The sequence below is a fragment of the Eleutherodactylus coqui genome, chromosome 8, assembly GCF_035609145.1.
Source record: "Eleutherodactylus coqui strain aEleCoq1 chromosome 8, aEleCoq1.hap1, whole genome shotgun sequence".
Classification (NCBI taxonomy): domain Eukaryota; kingdom Metazoa; phylum Chordata; class Amphibia; order Anura; family Eleutherodactylidae; genus Eleutherodactylus; species Eleutherodactylus coqui.
In genome coordinates, this window is record NC_089844.1 from 53,657,974 (window position 1) to 53,676,646 (window position 18,673).

The 18,673-nt window shown below is 45.6% G+C and overlaps 1 protein-coding gene across 1 annotated transcript in view; it reads left to right on the forward strand.

Annotated features, from left to right (window-relative positions):
* Nucleotides 1-18,673, forward strand: part of ERBB4 (erb-b2 receptor tyrosine kinase 4) — a 1,004,693-nt gene that overhangs the window by 733,556 nt on the left and 252,464 nt on the right. The window contains exons 13-15 of the mRNA XM_066575628.1: nucleotides 6,490-6,622; nucleotides 10,645-10,738; nucleotides 12,992-13,146. Coding sequence (XP_066431725.1) covers nucleotides 6,490-6,622; nucleotides 10,645-10,738; nucleotides 12,992-13,146 — 382 coding nt within the window. The remainder of the gene's footprint in view (nucleotides 1-6,489; nucleotides 6,623-10,644; nucleotides 10,739-12,991; nucleotides 13,147-18,673) is intronic.

Consider the following 18,673-nt stretch of genomic DNA (forward strand, 5'->3'; position numbering starts at 1 on the left):
ACCCCAGCTCCACTTCCTGATTGCAGCCGATATACCACAATACTCACCCATTCAGTGTGAGATTGGAGGAGAGATAATGAGAGCCTACTTTCACATGGATCAATTATTGTTCAAAAAATTTGTTGGATCATGCAAATTTGAACGATCATTCAGTGGATCCCCTATTTTTGGCGATTTAGGGAGTAGATAAAACATGTTGCTTTGTATGTAAAGTTGTACAGTCCATTACAGTGGTATAAAGTGAGGCTTCTGTTACCTTCTGAAGACTACATGTTATTAATTTAATTTAATTAATTTAATTTAATTAATTAATTAATAGAGATGAGCGAACACCAAAATGCTCGGGTGCTTGTTACTCGAGTCAAACTTCCCGCGGATCCCCTATTTTTGGCGATTTAGGGAGTAGATAAAACATGTTGCTTTGTATGTAAAGTTGTACAGTCCATTACAGTGGTATAAAGTGAGGCTTCTGTTACCTTCTGAAGACTACATGTTATTAATTTAATTTAATTAATTTAATTTAATTAATTAATTAATAGAGATGAGCGAACACCAAAATGCTCGGGTGCTTGTTACTCGAGTCAAACTTCCCGCGATGCTCGAGGGTTCGTTTCGAGTAACGAACCCCATTGAAGTCTATGGGCGACTCGAGCATTTTTGTATATCGCCGATGCTCGCTAAGGTTTTCATTTGTGAAAATCTGGGAAATTCAAGAAAGTGATGGGAACGACACAGAAACGGATAGGGCAGGCGAGGGGCTACATGTTGGACTGCATCTCAAGTTCCCAGGTCCCACTATTAAGCCACAATAGCGGCAAGAGTGGCCCACCCCCCAACAATTTTTACTTCTGAAAAACCCTAATTAGCAAGGCATACCTTAGCTAAGCACCACACTACCTCCAACAAAGCACAATCACTGCCTGCATGACACTCCGCTGCCAATTCTCCTGGGTAACATGCTGCCCAACCGCCCATTTTAGTAATAGTAGCAGTCAAGACAGGCCCCAGTAACATATCACTAGCAGCAGTATAGGGAGAGCACAGTATTAGTTCCATTTCAGTAATAGTAGCAGTCAAGACAGGCCCCAGTAACATATCACTAGCAGCAGTATAGGGGGAGCACAGTATTAGTTCCATTTCAGTAATAGTAGCAGTCAAGACAGGCCCCAGTAACATATCACTAGCAGCAGTATAGGGGGAGCACAGTATTAGTTCCATTTCAGTAGTAGTAGCAGTCTGGACAGGCCCCAGTAACATATCACTAGCAGCAGTATAGGGGGAGCACAGTATTAGTTCCATTTCAGTAATAGTAGCAGTCAAGACTGGCCCCAGTAACAATTCCGAAGCAGCAGTATAGGGGGAGCACAGTCTTAGTTCCATTTCAGTAGTAGTAGCAGTCAAGACAGGCCACAGTAACATTCCCGTTGCAGCAGTTTAGGGAGATAACAGTCTCTTTCACATTTCAGTAGTTGCAGTATAGACAAGGCCTCAGTTACATTTATGTAGCAAAAGTGTAGGCCAACCCCACACACCTTGCTGTACCATGAGTGCAGGCGAAGCCCATAAAAATTACTAGGATTACACTGTAGGCGATGGCCCAAAAAAATTGGTGTACCAACAGTACTAATGTACCTCAGAAAAATTGCCCATGCCCAACCAAGAGGGCAGGTGAAACCCATTAATCGCTTTGGTTACTGTGGCTTAATTTGTAACTAGGCCTGGAGGCAGCCCAGTTAAAATAAAAATTGGTTCAGGTGCAAGTTTCAACGCTTTAATGAGAATTGAAATGTATAAACATTGTTTACAAAAGTAATATGACTGAGTCTTGTGGGCCTAAGAAAAATTGCCTGTTCGGCGTGATTACGTGAGGTTTCAGGAGGAGGAGGATGAATATAATACGCAGATTGATGAAGCTAAAAGGTTCCTGTTTTTTATGGTGATAGAGAACGATGCTTCCATCCGCGGGTGCAGCCTACGTATTGTTTAGGTACCGCTGCTGTCCGCTTGTGGAGAAGAGAAGTCTGGGGAAATCCAGGCTTTGTTCATCTTTATGAGTGTAAGCCTGTCGGCACTGTCGGTTGACAGGTGGGTACGCTTATCTGTGATGATTCCCGCAGCCGCACTAAACACCCTCTCTGACAAGATGCTAGCCGCAGGGCAAACAAGCACCTCCAGGGCATACAGTGCGAGTTCAGGCCACGTGTCCAGCTTCGACACCCAGTAGTTGTAGGGAGCAGAGGCGTCACGGAGGACGGTCGTTCGATCGGCTACGTACTCCCTCACCATCCTTTTACAGTGCTCCCGCCGACTCAGCCTTGACTGGGGAGCGGTGACACAGTCTTGCTGGGCAGCCATAAAGCTGTCAAAGGCCTTGGAGAGTGTTCCCCTGCCTGCGCTGTACATGCTGCTTGATCTCCACGCCTCCCCTGCTACCTGGCCCTCGGAACTGCGCCTTCTGCCACTAGCACTGTCGGATGGGAATTTTACCATCAGTTTGTCCGCCAGGGTCCTGTGGTATAGCATCACTCTCGAACCCCTTTCCCCTTCGGGTATGAGAGTGGAAAGGTTCTCCTTATACCGTGGGTCGAGCAGTGTGTACACCCAGTAATCTGTAGTGGCCAGAATGCGTATAACGCGAGGGTCACGAGAAAGGCATCCTAACATGAAGTCAGCCATGTGTGCCAGGGTACCTGTACGCAACACATGGCTGTCCTCACTCAGAAGATCACTTTCAGGATCCTCCTCCTCCTCAGGCCATACACGCTGAAAGGATGACAGGCAAGCAGCATGGGTACCCTCAGCAGTGGGCCCGGCTGTCTCTTCCCCCTCCTCCTCATGCTCCTCCCCCTCCTCCTCCTCCAAACATGCTGAGATATAGAGGGTGCTCTGACTATCCAGCGACATACTGTCTTCCCCCGCCTCCGTTTCCAAGCGCAAAGCGTTTGCCTTTATACTTTGCAGGGAACTTCTTAAGAGGCATAGCAGAGGAATGGTGACGCTAACGATTGCAGCATCGACGCTCACCATCTGGGTAGACTCCTCAAAGTTTCCAAGGACCTGCCAGATGTCTGCCAACCAGGCCCACTCTTCTGTAAAGAATTGAGGAGGCTGACTCCCACTGCGCCGCCCATGTTGGAGTTGGTATTCCACTATAGCTCTACGCTGCTCACAGAGCCTGGCCAACATGTGGAGCGTAGAGTTCCACTGTGTGGGCACGTCGCACAGCAGTCGGTGCACTGGAAGATTAAACCGATGTTGCAGGGTCCGCAGGGTGGCAGCGTCCGTGTTGGACTTGCGGAAATGTGCGCTGAGCCGGCGCACCTTTCCGAGCAGGTCTGACAAGCGTGGGTAGCTTTTCAGGAAGCGCTGACCCACCAAATTAAAGACGTGTGCCAGGCATGGCAAGTGCGTGAGGCTGCCAAGCTGCAGAGCCGCCACCAGGTTACGGCCGTTATCACACACGACCATGCCCGGTTGGAGGCTCAGCGGCGAAAGCCAGCGGTCAGTCTGCTCTGTCAGACCCTGCAGCAGTTCGTGGGCCGTGTGCCTCTTCTCTCCTAAGCTGAGTAGTTTCAGCACGGCCTGCTGGCACTTAGCCACCGCTGTGCTGCCACGCCGCGCGACACCGACTGCTAGCGACGTGCTGCTGCTGACACATCTTGATTGCGAGACAGAGGTTGCGTAGGAGGAGGAGGAGGGTGGTTTAGTGGAGGAAGTATACACCACCGCAGAAACCAGCACCGAGCTGGGGCCCGCAATTCTGGGGGTGGGTAGGACGTGAGTGGTCCCAGGCTCTGACTCGGTCCCAGCCTCCACTAAATTCACCCAATGTGCCGTCAGGGAGATATAGTGGCCTTGCCCGCCTGTGCTTGTCCACGTGTCCGTTGTTAAGTGGACCTTGCCAGTAACCGCGTTGGTGAGGGAGCGTACAATGTTGCGGGAGACGTGGGCGTGCAGGGCTGGGACGGCACATCGGGAAAAGTAGTGGCGACTGGGAACCGAGTAGCGCGGGGCCGCCGCCGCCATCATGTTTTTGAAAGCCTCCGTTTCCACAAGCCTATACGGCAGCATCTCCAGGCTGATCAATTTGGCTATGTGCACGTTTAACGCTTGAGCATGCGGGTGCGTGGCGGCGTACTTGCGCTTGCGCTCAAACACTTGCGCTAGCGACGGCTGGACGCTGCGCTGAGAGACATTGCTGGATGGGGCCGAGGACAGCGGAGGTGAGCGTGTGGGTGCAGGCCGGGAGACGGTCGTGCCTGTGTCCTGAGAGGGGGGTTGGATCTCAGTGGCAGGTTGGAGCACAGGGGGAGAGGCAGTGGTGCAAACCAGAGGCGGTGAATGGCCTTCGTCCCACCTTGTGGGGTGCTTGGCCATCATATGTCTGCGCATGCTGGTGGTGGTGAGGTTGGTGGTGGTGGCTCCCCGGCTGATCTTGGCGCCACAAACCTTGCACACCACAGTTCGTCGGTCATCTGCACTGTCAATGAAAAACTGCCACACCTTTGAGCACCTCGGCCTCTGCAGGGTGGCATGGCGCGAGGGGGCGCTTTGGGAAACAGTTGGTGGATTATTTGGTCTGGCCCTGCCTTTACCCCTGGCCACCGCACTGCCTCTACCAACCTGCCCTGCTGCTGCACTTGCCTCCCCCTCTGAAGACCTGTCCTCAGTAGGCTTAGAAAACCAGGTGGAGTCAGTCACCTCATCGTCCAGCTGCTCTTCCTCCGAATCCTTTGTGCGCTCCTCCCTCGGACTTACTGCCCTTACTATTACCTCACTGATAGACAACTGTGTCTCATCGTCATCGTCCTCCTCACCCACTGAAAGCTCTTGAGACAGTTGGCGGAAGTCCCCAGCCTCATCCCCCGGGCCCCGGGAACTTTCCAAAGGTTGGGCATCGGTCACGACAAACTCCTCCGGTGGGAGAGGAACCATTGCTGCCCAATCTTGGCAGGGGCCCGAGAACAGTTCCTGGGAGTCTGCCTGCTCCTCAGAATGTGTCATTTTAATGGAGTGAGTAGGCTGGGAGGAAGGAGGAGCAGCAGCCAGAGGATTCAGAGTTGCAGCTGTGGACGGCGTAGAAGACTGGGTGGTCGATAGATTGCTGGATGCACTTTCTGCCATCCACGACAGGACCTGCTCACACTGCTCAGTTTCTAATAAAGGTCTACCGCGTGGACCCATTAATTGTAAGATGAATCTGGGGACCCCAGAAACTTGCCTCTCTCCTAATCCCGCAGCAGTCGGCTGCGATACACCTGGACCAGTTGCTCGGCCTGTGCCCACACCCTGACTTGTGCCTCTGCGTCCTCGCCCCCGTCCACGTCCTCTAGGCCTACCCCTACCCCTCAGCATGGTGTATTACGAGTAGAGCAGAAACAGAACGCTGTAATTAAATGTGCCGCTTATTGGCCTGTGGATGGAGGCTGACTTCGCTTACTGAACGCACAGCAGAGCCAGGAAACAATTATGCGCAAGGCTGGGTACTAATCAGCGACTACTACCGCCAGCACACACGCCGTAAACTGAAGACGGTCACAGGCAGGCCAAATATATTATTTTTTTCCACTTTTTGGGAAAAAGCCCATTGCCTCTGATATACCCTGTATTTGGATTTTCCTGTTGGAGAATGACTGTGGTTACTGAAAGCCCAGTGCAGCCAGGAAACAATTATGCGCAAGGCTGGGTATTAATCAGCGACTACTACCGCCAGCACACAAGCAGTAAACTGAAGACGGTCACAGGCAGGCCAAATATAGTATTTTTCTCCACTTTTTGGGAAAAAGCCCACTGCCTATATAGCCAGTATACCTCTTTCCCTGTACCACTGTCCCTGCCTCACCAGTACTGCCCCTATACTCTGTAAAATGACTGCAGACTGAGGACCCTATGGTCTGCACGCCCGATATACAAAAAAAAAATAATTGTGCAACACTGCTAAAAGCAGCCTCAACAGTACTGCACACGGTCAGATGTGGCCCTAAGAATGACCATTGGGGTTCTTGAAGACTGAAATAACACCTAACACTCTCCCTATAGCAGCAACAGCATCAGCAGCACTTTCCCTGATATCTGTCAGCATGCATCTGTGGCGAGCCGCGGGCAGGGCAGATTTAAATACTCGGGTGTCATCTGATCTCCCCAGCCACTCACTGCAGGGGGGTGAGATAGGGCTGGAATGTCACAGGTGGAAGTTGTAATGCCTTCCCTGTGTTTCTATTGGCCAGAAAAGCGCGCAAATTTCTCAGGGAAGGAAATATAATGGAGTCGAGCACCGCGTGGTGCTCGTCTCGAGTAACGAGCATCTCGAACACCCTAATACTCGAACGAGCATCAAGCTCGGACGAGTACGCTCGCTCATCTCTAGTAATTAACCCTTAAAAATAGTAATTGAGAAATTTGTTTTAAAAAAACAGACCATCTGTATCATTTAGATTTTTTTGCCATGTTTTATTTTCTGTTTTGATGATGTATCTTTATGTCTTCCAGCTGCTGAGGGCATGGTGTGCCATCCTCTTTGCTCCAGTGCTGGTTGTTGGGGACCTGGAGCTGATCAATGTCTGTCTTGTAAATACTTCAGTCGAGGATATACCTGTGTCCGATCCTGCAACATTAAGTCAGGGTAAGAAATGAATCTCAACAATATATATATATATATAATGTTATGTATTTATTTGCTTCACATACTCACAACTGAATATCAGTCAGCTCCAGTAGGAGACCCTTTATTTCTATTTTCCTTGGACTAGTATATTAATACACATAGGAAGGGGCTTAGGTTAAAGAGTATTCCGCCTATAGGGTGGGTTTTTAAGTTTTGACTTATGGACTGGATGGGTGAAAACTGATAGATCGGTTTGGGTCTGCCCACAGGGACCCTGCCAATCCTGAGAATGAGGGATCTAATTTCCGATCCCCCTCTATGCAGCCCCTGCAGTGAGGATGAGATTTAATGGAGAGTAGTTCACTCAAGCACAACGCTCTTCCGCTCATTTTCACTGAGACTGCAGGAGATAGCTGAGTACACAGTGTTTGGATATTTCCAGCAGCCCCGTTAAAATGAATGGAGCAGCAGCTGCGGAAGCGCGACCTGAGCTCCTTTCAGTTACATCACTGCATGTGGGAGAAGCCACCTGGAAGCAAGGAGGACAGGTGATCAGTGGTGGTCCCAGTGGTTGGACCTCCACCGAACTATCAGTTTCCATCCATCCAGTGGATAAATGAAAACTTAAAAAAATGTTGTGAAGCAGGAATTACACCTTTAAGCATTCGTTCAATAAGATGTACAGTCTACTATCACTGCTTACAGGAGACTAATTTAATGGCACATAATACTAAAACAAACAACCCTCCCAAGTAGAGTGGTAGAGCCTGTGCTTCCAACACATACAAGGGACAAAAAGAACATTGGAGTCAGGAAGGAATTTTTTCCTTTAAATTGGGAAAATTGGCTTCTACCTCATTGGAGTTTTTTTGCCTTCCTTTGGATTAACGTTGGAGGGTAATAGGCTGAACTGGATGGACATGTGTATTTTTTGGGCCTTACATACTATGTTACTATATTGCTGCTCAAACTCCTTGTCAAGGTCTGGAAGCAGGTTTGGAGTCCAGTGACTGAAACAGTCTGGATGGATGTTGTTAATGAAACAAGAGTAGGCACCACACAGTCCAGGTTGAGTATATTGATAAGCAGCAAAAGTTTGTAGAGTGAGGCAGGGACATAGTAAAAACTAATCCAAGTTCATTAAACAGATAAGCAGTAATAAATTAGCCTAAAGCAGGAAGCACAATAATCTGGCAAGGAGGAAGTGCTAGGACTAGGCTTATATAAGCAGCCCAAGGGTGGGATAATCAGACAGTCAATGCAAGAAATCTCAAAGGGCAAGACATTAGACAACAGGTTCAGCTAAGGTTCTGTCCAGAATAACCAGTAGGTCAGTGAGAAGAGTTACTGCCTTAGACACAGGAGCTTCTGGATTTGAATCCTCATACTTGCTGTGTTTCTTCATTTTGTAGATCACTGCTAAGGTGGCACCAATGGTAAATGTCATATATCATCAGAAAGAAAACAAAAAATCTCAAAAATGTAATTGTTTTACTTCTACATGATGCCTCACAGGCAAACCTAACAATTAGGCTAGTGACACACTTGTGCCCAACAGACTCAGGCCAGACTCACATGAGACAGCATATGGACACCAGTATATGTGCTGTCTGATATATACATGGACGCAGCATAGTTACATGCATTGGTGGACAAGAATAACACATGCCATGAGTTTTTTCATGTGGACCATGGGCCCCTGTCAAAAGACATTGATGTGTATAGCCTCATAAGCTATAATGGGGCCGCATGCTGATTGTGGAATTACATGGACAGCGCATATCAAAAATACTCTAGCATGTACCCAGCCTTTAAGGTGTTGTACGGTTACAAAACAAGCTTTTTAAAAATAGGTCCGAAGCTGTTAAAATAATAAAAGTAGACGTACAGATCCAGGGGTGCAGCCAGCAATCCTCCCGGTCTTTGTTGTGAAACAAACACCACTTGACCACTGTAGCCAATCAGGCGCTGTAAATCACCGTTCTCCTGGCATCAGTGCTCATATCTTGGGTGCCATAATGCCTGGAATTCAGAAACGTGATCCTTCGGCCTCTGATTGACTGCTGCAGCCATACAGTGTTCATTTCAAATCAAAGACTGGGAGGAATGTGGGGCTACGACGCTGGATGATCTGGTCTGAGGGCGAGTATGTACTGCCAGTTTCATTATTTTAACAGTGTGGGACTCAACCTTCCATCCGTCTGAGGTTGGTAAAATGAGTACCCAACTCAGATGACGGGGGAAGTTAATGGGATACCACCCTGCAAAAACAGTGTTCTATGAAGACGTCACAATGTGACGTTACCCTAGGAGTCACTCATGTATCGGTGCTTGCACCAGGGGACTTTACCTTTACCTACACACAATTTACCAGTAAGTCTTACATAGTGCATCTAATAGATACTCTAAGGGTAGTTTCACATTTGTGCTTGGGGTTCCACTTTCCTGCTACGGGGAGCAGGAAAGGGGAATCCACGCAGCTGAACTGTTCCAGCGCTTTTTCTTCCGTCCATCCACTTTCCACTCAGCTGCCCAGCTTTTGGACGGCAGAAAAAGCGCTGTATCTAGCACTTATCCTTCCAGTATCTTGAGCTGGATCTAGGACAGAACCTCCAGCCGGAGGTTCTGATGCAGATGTGAAACCAGTCTAATTTAGTAAGTTTTGCATCCATAACAAAAAATATTTAGTTAAATTGTTACTTCCTTACAAAGGGGGTCTAGTGGGACGTGTGCCCAGCTGCTGGGTGCCAGGAGGGATGCTGACAAGCCACACTTTGGCTCAGGTGCAGGGCTAGGGCGGTGAAGTAAACCTTTGCCCTATTGAGCCTAGCTGCAGCTTTGATGTGGCCTCGGAGCATTTCATCATGAGCGGAAATTTAAGAAGATAAATTGGACAAATAATACCTTCACTTGCATTTAACCCATTGGTTGTAGGAAATCATTATCTGGACATTATGCTTGCAGATAGGTCCTTTTATTATTCATTTTCTTCTCAGCCTGTAACATAATGAACTTTAAGAAAACACCATCAATTTCTTCTCATTCCTCCCACAACATAATAATAAACAGTCTTTCGCAGTAATGAAATTTTCGCTCCTGAGAGATCATCTGTTTTAATTACAGCAAATCATGGCACTTCCTCGGCTCTCCTCCTCTCCCCAGCATCATACTTGTCACCTTATCTCTTTTCCCATGTTGTCCCTACTGATTCTACTCCATGCCTCCTACTTCTGCTCTCCGTTCCCTTTTATTTTCATCTCCTCTCTGCACCTCTCTCATTGTGATGCAGATGGGCTCCATATACACCGTTCTCCTGACAAAACACTGATAAATCATCTTTATTTACTGCAAAGCGTGGGGAACAGGAATCTATGTGTAGAACCGCTATGGATGATCCATGTGTCTGCAACATAGAAAATCCATCTACTGTCATACAAATGAGTTATTAGTTTGGTTGCCCTAGCCGTAATTGGAACAAAGGATATTTGCCACTTTAGGAAAGCCTCTGTCCATCTGCCCTATAAGGGATATGACTTCATAGAGGGGGGTCTACTGCTTGAGATACCCTTCTATTGGCAAGAATAGTGAGTCACTACAAAGGGAATCTCTCAGTTTGGAGGGACAGTTGATCTCCGGGTACATGTGATGACCTAAATGAGCACCATAAGGAGGTACATTTACCATCCCGCGATAGCATGCAACTGGTGATTCCATTCTTTGAGCTATCGTATTGCTCTGCTGGCCTTATATACTACCCTAACACCCGCAATATAAGTGGGTCTCCAGATTGTTTCCTGGACTCCTTTATTACCAGATAGACCATGACTTTCTATCCTTGATAGACAAAACCCATTGCATAAAATTACATGGGAATATATGTAGATGGAATGACAATAACCAATGAAATTAATTTAAAATTTGAAGTGGAATGCAAAGCCAGAGTCATTGCCCATCATCATTTGCTATTTACATAGCGGACTTTTATGCAGGGGTTGTCCTACATGTTTGTCATAACTTTTTGCACATCTTCTTGTCTGCAGAGAGAATCGGGAGTTTGCCAATGGCACTGTGTGTCTCAAGTGTGACAGTCAATGTGAGAAGATGGATGGTGGCATCTCCACTTGTTATGGATCGGTAAGGAATACATCTTATTTCCCGAATACATTTTTTTTAAAATTGCACTAAACTCTACCTATATACAAATGTACTTTGTATATAATCCACACAAAACAGGTAAAGGAAATGAAAATTGTCCAACACTTGACATCTTGCAGAAGCAGAGCAGAAACAGGGATTGAACGTTAGGGTTGTTAGGGGTCCCGACCAATAAAGTAATACAAATAGTATATACATATATTAATCTATATATATAATAAATAGGGTGCAGATGGTATATGTAACTGTAGTACAGTTAAGTCCGGCTGCACGCGACCAGGTCGGATTCCGGAATCGCAATCACGCACGGGAATCCAACCCTGTGCCTGGCCGGTGATGCCACGTATGTACCTTTATTTATCTGTGCAGTACAGATTTTCCCATGCTGTCGCTAGGCTATGAGGTGGGTCCCGTGTCCTTTCAGCAATGTTAATTAATGCTGGGCCGTAGGTCGGATGGCTTCCATGGACTTCAATGAAAGCCGTCCATGCGGAGCCTGCAGAAAAATAGAACATAATGAGATTTTTCCTCTGCGAGTGGAAAATCGCAATTGATTTCCGCTCGTGTTCAGGAAAATGCACTTTTCCGTAGCATGCTATGGGCAGAATTTGCTGCGGAACCCAGGGGCGGACACCCAGTCCGGATTCCACAATTCAAATCCGGCTGTGTGCAGCCGGCCTAAATCCAGTGACTCACAGATGATATTATCTCTGATTGAAGTAATGCACTTTAATTTTTTTCTCTATCCAGCCCAGACCTCCATGACAATGTTTTTCAGTCCCAACTCATGTCTCCAGAATGTGCATAGACATATTAGGCCCTTCACTTTTTAAGCACATTCCCCCTCCACGCAAACACTCAATCTGTAGTGCCCCAGATGGTTATAATACCCAGTACACCTCTTGGTGCCCCACACAGTAATAGTACCTCCATAACTGTGCCCCGCACAGTAGTGTCCTCTTTGTGTTCCCATACAGTAATACTGTCCTCATATACTATTAGTGTGCCCCTATAATGTTATTGACCTCTTTCTGCCAATTAAAATTACTCCTTTTACATTGTTTTCCATGCAACGAGTTTTATTTTTCAGTGGTACCTATTAACATGTCATATAATGAGTTAGAAGACGTAAAAATTAATTCTAAATAGGGAGAAATAAAAAAAAAGGCAGTAGTGCCATTTTGGGTGGTTTGCTTTAATATTATTAATGATGCAGTAAAAGTGACATGCTATCTTTATTCCGTGGGTTAGTTTGATTACGGCAATATTAAATTTATATAATTTTTTAAAACCCTTTCCAATCCCATTTGTATCATAGTTTTCCTAGGGGGCTTACTCTTTTTCTGCCGTTATACAATGGCGCTATCTGCTGGATAAAGCCAGTACTGCATGAGGTGACACGTTGGATAGACTCCAACAGCAGAGAGGCTGGCAATATACAGTAAGAGAACCCCGGCGGACGTCTTCCAACATCGGAGCTGTACAGCCTTAAATCATAATGTCTTCAGACGTCAGACAGTGGATTGGAAAGGGTTTATATAGTACTACTTAGAAAAATAAAAAAATGTTTAAAAAATTGTTTACTGTGGCTAACTTTTGGCACCCATAACCTTTTTTCATCAATTGGGTTGTGTGAGAGCTTGTTTTTTGCAGGGTGACCTGTAGTCTTTGGTAATACCATTTGGGGGGTACATATGACTTTTTAAGTGCTTTTTATTCAATTTTTTCTTGGATATGTCAGTAACCCAAAAACACAGTTCTGGCTCCCTTATACCAATGAAATGTCTGTGCTAATTGGCTAGAAATCCCAGGTGCTACAGGTTGACAGGCATTGTATATTGAATCTGGTTTCATGCTACAATAGTCCAGGAAAGACCATTGTATGTTGAAAATACAGTAACCTACGGCCATTGTAGCTTGAGGGACCATTATACTGTAGAAATGCTACATTTCCATGACCTATAATTGAAGAATGTTAGTTTACTTTATTAAGAGTCCATGAGGCATGCTAATCATTCTCTCTTGTAATTACTGTACCTTTTCATTCTGCTTGTTTTCGTATTAAATGGAAAATGTATTCAGAAATGATATTATTGAAGAGGCTGCTGCTGAATAACCGTATTCTGAAGCCTTTGAATTCTTATGCCATTGACCTGAATCATGAGCTGATTTTATAGTAGTCGGCAATAACCTTATTAAAATCGTGACATGATATTTTCTGTATATGTTTAGGGACCTGACAACTGCGCAAAATGTTCCAACTTTAAAGATGGTCCGAACTGTGTAGAGAAATGTCCCGAGGGCTTGCAAGGGGCGCACAGCTTCATTTTTAAGTATGCGGATGAAGACAGAGAATGCCGTCCGTGCCATCCGAACTGCACTGATGGGTAAGAGTCTGGGACACAGTGTAACAATGTATGATATAAGGCTTCCTTCACACAGACAACAAAGTTGTGCGATTTTGTCGCGCTGCTACAATGATACAAATCGCATGTATATGAAGCCCATGCTTTCCTATGGGCTCCTTCACACATGCGATGTTTTGTAGCATGCAACAACCCGACACAAAAACCTTGCAGGTTTGGCGATATGCCCGCGACTTGTGAGGTTTTGTAGCCCATGTTTTCCTATGGAGCCTTCTTCTCTGTTGCATCGCTTTGCACAAAAATGTGATTTTCGAGCGGTGCAATGCAACTTTGACAGTAGGAAATCCTACTGTCAAAACTATAATCTAAGCCCTAGCTGCAGGAAAAAAAAAACACATACATCACCTTAGAAGTGTTCTTCGACGCCGCCGCAGTTTCTCCCTGGGCCCCGACATTGCTTCTCTTCATCATCTTATGGCCAGGGATTGAAAAATCCCCGCCTCCTGGAAGCCCTGGCTGTGATTGGCTGACGCTTAGCCAATCACAGCCAGTGCTTGACGAATGGCCGTTATTGAACCAATCACAGCCATTCATTGAACACTGGTTGTGATTGGTTAAGAGTCAGCCAATCACAGCCAGCGCTTCCAGCAGGCAGGGATTTTTCACTCCCTGGCCAGAAGATGAAGAAGAGAAGCAGTGACGGGACCCGGGGAGAAACTGCGTCGGCGCCCCAGACAGTGCAGGAGAGGTGATGTATACTTTTTTTTTTTCTTCAGCTACAGCTTATTTTTGGGGTAGGGCTTATATGTCAAGCCCCCCACACTCCCGAAAATTCTTGCATGTGATGCTAGAAAGTCGTGCCACTTTGTAGCGTCACATGTGACATTGTAGTGCTACAAAATCGCGGTATTGCCGCGAGAAGACGTAGTGATATCGCATGAACCAGCGATGCCATGTTGCCCACATGAAGGAGACCTAAAGATACAGAACTTTGATGGCGTCACTATTGGAACCAATTACAGAACATAAACAAAAAAAGCGCTACTTGTTCATTAGGATTTGAATACACCGTTATATGGAAGCTAAATTGTAGCGCTTTCTTGCAAGACCGAATACGCTGCCTTTGCAAGTGAAGACTCTGTAATATGCTGCTCTTGTCTTGTTTTAATATTGCTCAGATAATCCTTTCCTTCCAGCAGGGGTTGAATGATAGAACTGTATGGCATGCAGACAATATGTTTTGCAAGAGGATCTCTTCTCCCTTTGCTCTCATTTAATGCCCCAGGTCTATCTCTAGGAATGTAAGATCAGGTCCCGCAGGGGCTGAGCAATTTAAATTGGAATGTGCACCCACAGCAAAATATGGACATAATGTTCAGCAATTACCGGAACACTAATAAAAACATTGTTTAGCTGAGTTCTTACCTTATTGTTACAACTGGAGATTAAATCGAGGTCTCCTAGGCTAATCCCTGCCTCACTTTGCATGATCTCAGCATTTTGCACAGTTGAGCCTTGAAATGCGCAGGGAAATCTAGCGCTATATCCACATTGTCCCCTTGGTGCTGACAGTTGCTTTTGGAAAGTATTCCAGGTGCCAGAGCTACTAGTCTGATTATTAGCGGCCATGATGTACAGGATGTGTCATACATATGAGAACACGGTTACGAGGCGCTAAACCCTTTATTAATGGAAAGCAGGGGAGGAATGGAGAGAAGAGAGACAGAAATAAAAGCAATTAAGCCAAATTGTTCTGTGCTTATGGTCCTTCAGATTTCATAAGTGTGGAATGCTCGATGCAGTGACAATACAAGGTATCATGGAAATGCAATACAAATGTGGTATTCTAGGTAGCTTTACAGTTACCGTACAGTATTTCCCAATTTGTTTATTATAGTTGCTGTAAGAACATATGTTAAATAGTTAATTCGGAGCTATTACTGATTTGAGTATTCATACAGTATATATCTATTGAGTTTGTGCTATATTATACATGTATGTGTAAGGAGGTTTAGATTAGGAAATGGCTTAAAGACCCCAATACCCATTAGAGGAAAGGCATCAGAACCCGCTGATTTGGGCCAGACTGGTAGAGTAGTGTATGTGTAGACGAGTGTATGTGTATGTGTTCTCCTCCAACAAATGAGGTCTTGGGAAAGGACTGACACATTGGATTTCAATGCCTGGTCCTTTTTGTTCTTTTCTGGAGATAATTTGCTGCTAGAGTTGTCTGGCAGCAGCTAACTCCACTAATGGAAAACACATGGACACTCAACAGAACTGAGCCTTTATGTGTATGTGGGAGTAGGGAGTAGTGTTGAACGAACCCAACTAGTAGAACCCTGTTTTAGATCTAGCCAGAAAAGGGTTCTACTAGTTCGGTTTGCTCAACACTACTACTGTTGTACAGGGCTTTTATGGATCTTAGACAGTGTTCTACACCAGCTTTAGAGGTTTTGATGAACTTCAAGTTTGGTTTGAACTAATTTGGACCAAACAATTTTTTTTGTAAAAGTTTGGCAAGTCAGCCAAACTGAAGTTTTCAAAAGTTCACTCATCACTAGTAATAGTAGAGGAAATAGCTAGTGGCTAAATGAGTGCCGATTGATAGGTGCACGTGTGTTTTAAAGGGGTTTCTGGGCTATTTGTACTGATGACCTATCCGCAGGATAGTTCATTAATAGTTGATCAGCTGGGGTTCGCCGCTCGGGAGACAATTAAACAGCTGTTTGAGCACCCGGTATCATAGGCAAAACACAAGATACATAGAAGAAGCAGATTGCTCTGATCCCTGTGCAGTGGACGATGCTCATAATTGTAGCCACGACTCCCATTAAAATTGGTGGTAACTGAGTTCATCAGTACCTGATTGGCTGGAGTCCATTGCTTGGGACCCTGACAAATCAGATATTTGTGCCCACTGTTAGCACCACAGCACACAGTGTATGAAGGGTAAAAGCTGATGACTCGAACCTCTGCGTAGTTTCCAGGACTGATAATTGCAGGTGCAGCTCTCACTGATTTTAATAAGAACTGCGCCTGCAGTTACCAGAGCTGGCCACATAGGGATTGGATCTATCTGCTTCCGCTCCTTACCTTGTGTTTTACCAGTGAATGCAGGCACCAAAGCAGCTGATTGTTCAAAGTCCCGAGCAGTGGAACCCAGACGATCAACCATTGATTACATATACCAAGTAGAGGTCATCAATAGAAATTAAGGGTTTGTTCACACTTGATAAATTTGATGTAAAAAATTCTGCAAATGAAAACCAATTCTACCCATGTGAATAGGAATGTTTCTGCAGCTTGTGTATGGATTTCTGCAAGCCACATTCAGATGAACATGATGAATTTTCTGACTATGTCCTATATCCTAACATCACCATTGCAAGAAGCCGTGAGCACAGAAAGTTGATATGAGTGATGTACCTTTCAAGAACTTAGCTTTATTTCTCTTCTTGTAGCAACCACTTGAATTCCTTTTGGGTGACCAACATTGGTCTCCATGTACTTTAACAAAAATGCTGACAGTATGTTGACTGCTATAAGAATGCATTGCAGCTCTAACACAGGCCAAAAATGTCTACCAGAGCTGGCAGGGCAATAGGTAAATTGTTCCAGGTTTTTACATTTAGGAGCTCCTACCAAATTCCATCCACCTATCGAATTCATGTCCAGGACATTCATGCATGCCATCATGGCTCTAAACATGGTATCTCAGCTAACAGCGGCTTTGCATGGAACAACTATTGTCTGAAAAATCGCATGAAATAGTCACTAATTGTTGGGAGAATTTGCATGGGTCAAAATATTGTTTGTCGACTATTTAGGGTGCATAAGGTTCTTTGGCGGGTGTGTATTTGAAATTTCGACCCCTTCCCAATGCATGCTCATTGAATGCCAAGTCCACTGAATGCACATAATGCAATTGGTCTTCTAGTGAACACCCATTGCTGCAAGAGGCAGCAGTATCGTTACTTTGAAGGCCAAACAAGTGAGAGATCAAAACAGCGAACGTATCAGCTAGAGACTGTAACAATGAGTGTTCTTTCAAAGACCAGTGAGGAACTGGTCAGTTAAGGACCACTCTCATGTATTTATGTGCTTTCAGGAACCAATGAGCATTAAAGGGGTTTTCTGGAAATTTACCTTTGATGACCTCTCCTCAGGATAGGTCATCAATAGTTGATCGGAGGGGATCTACCACTTAGAATCTCTGCTGATCAGCTGATTGTCCAGCCTGCTGTCAGCATGCTGGACATCATCATTGGTGGTCAGGGCCAGAAATGTAATAGTCTGCTTCACGCCCACTGAAATCAATGAGAGTGATGCCTCCTATTACACTTCTGGCTCCTCATTGCAGTCAGAGCTGGAAACATAATAGTAGGAATAATAAATTTCAGTGGAAATGAAGTCGGGTATTACACTTCTGACCCAGACCATCGATGATGACATTCGGCCTGCTGCACTGACAGTTGGCCACATGATCAACTGATTGGCGGCGATCCCAAGCGGTGAATCCCTGCCAATAAACTATTTATGACCTATCCTAAGGATAGGTCATCAATAGTAAATATCCTGAAATACTCTTTTAATTGAGAGGGCAAAATGTTAAAAAAAAAGGCATGAGCCAATCGGCATTTGGTGTATCGCATGCTAGGCCAAAGAAGCACACACCTCCCTCCAAAGCCGTTGACTAGTTGTTGATAGACAATGATTAGAGATGAGCGAAAATACTCGCTAAGGCACATTACTAGAGCGAGTAGTGCCTTAGCTGAGTATCTCCCCGCTCGTCTCTAAAGATTCGGGGACCGGCGTGGGTGACAGGTAAGTTGCGGCATGGAGCGGGGGGGAGAGAGGAAGAGAGAGATCTCCCCTCCGTTCCTCCCCGCTCTCTCCCGCTGGCCCCCGAATCTTTGGAGATGAGCGGGGAGATACTCAGCTAAGGCACTACTCGCTCGAGTAATGTGCCTTAGCGAGTATACTCGCTCATCTCTAACAATGATTAATTGTTTATACCAGATGATAATTAATCAACCAGTGACTATTTTAACCCTTTGCAATCCATATTTGGATTCAGGGTTTCCTAGGGGGCTTTTCGCTTTCTGCCATTATACAATGGCGCCATCTGCTGGCTAGAGCCAGTACTGCTGTGTGGGTCATGCTGGAGAGGCCCCCCGACAACAGAGCGACCAGTAATCTACAGTAACAACACCTTGCCGCACGTCTTCCGACATCGGAGATATACAGCCTTAAATCAGAATGTCTTTAGACATCAGACAGTGGATTGGAAAGGATTAAGGCTAGCTGAAACGAAGAGACTAGCGACTAGTGAATGAATTTGCGCTCATCACCCGGTTGCTGGTTGGGTGTACACGGAACAATTCTCATTTACATTCCCTCTGTCGAGTGATTATTTGGATGATGGTTATCCCGTGTAAGACCATTCTTAGCCCATCTTAAAATCTAAAGTTTGCTGCTTCGGTCTGCCAGGGTCATGTGTACTGCGAATCAAAATGAACGTTAATTCTGCCTGTAGGCAGAAATG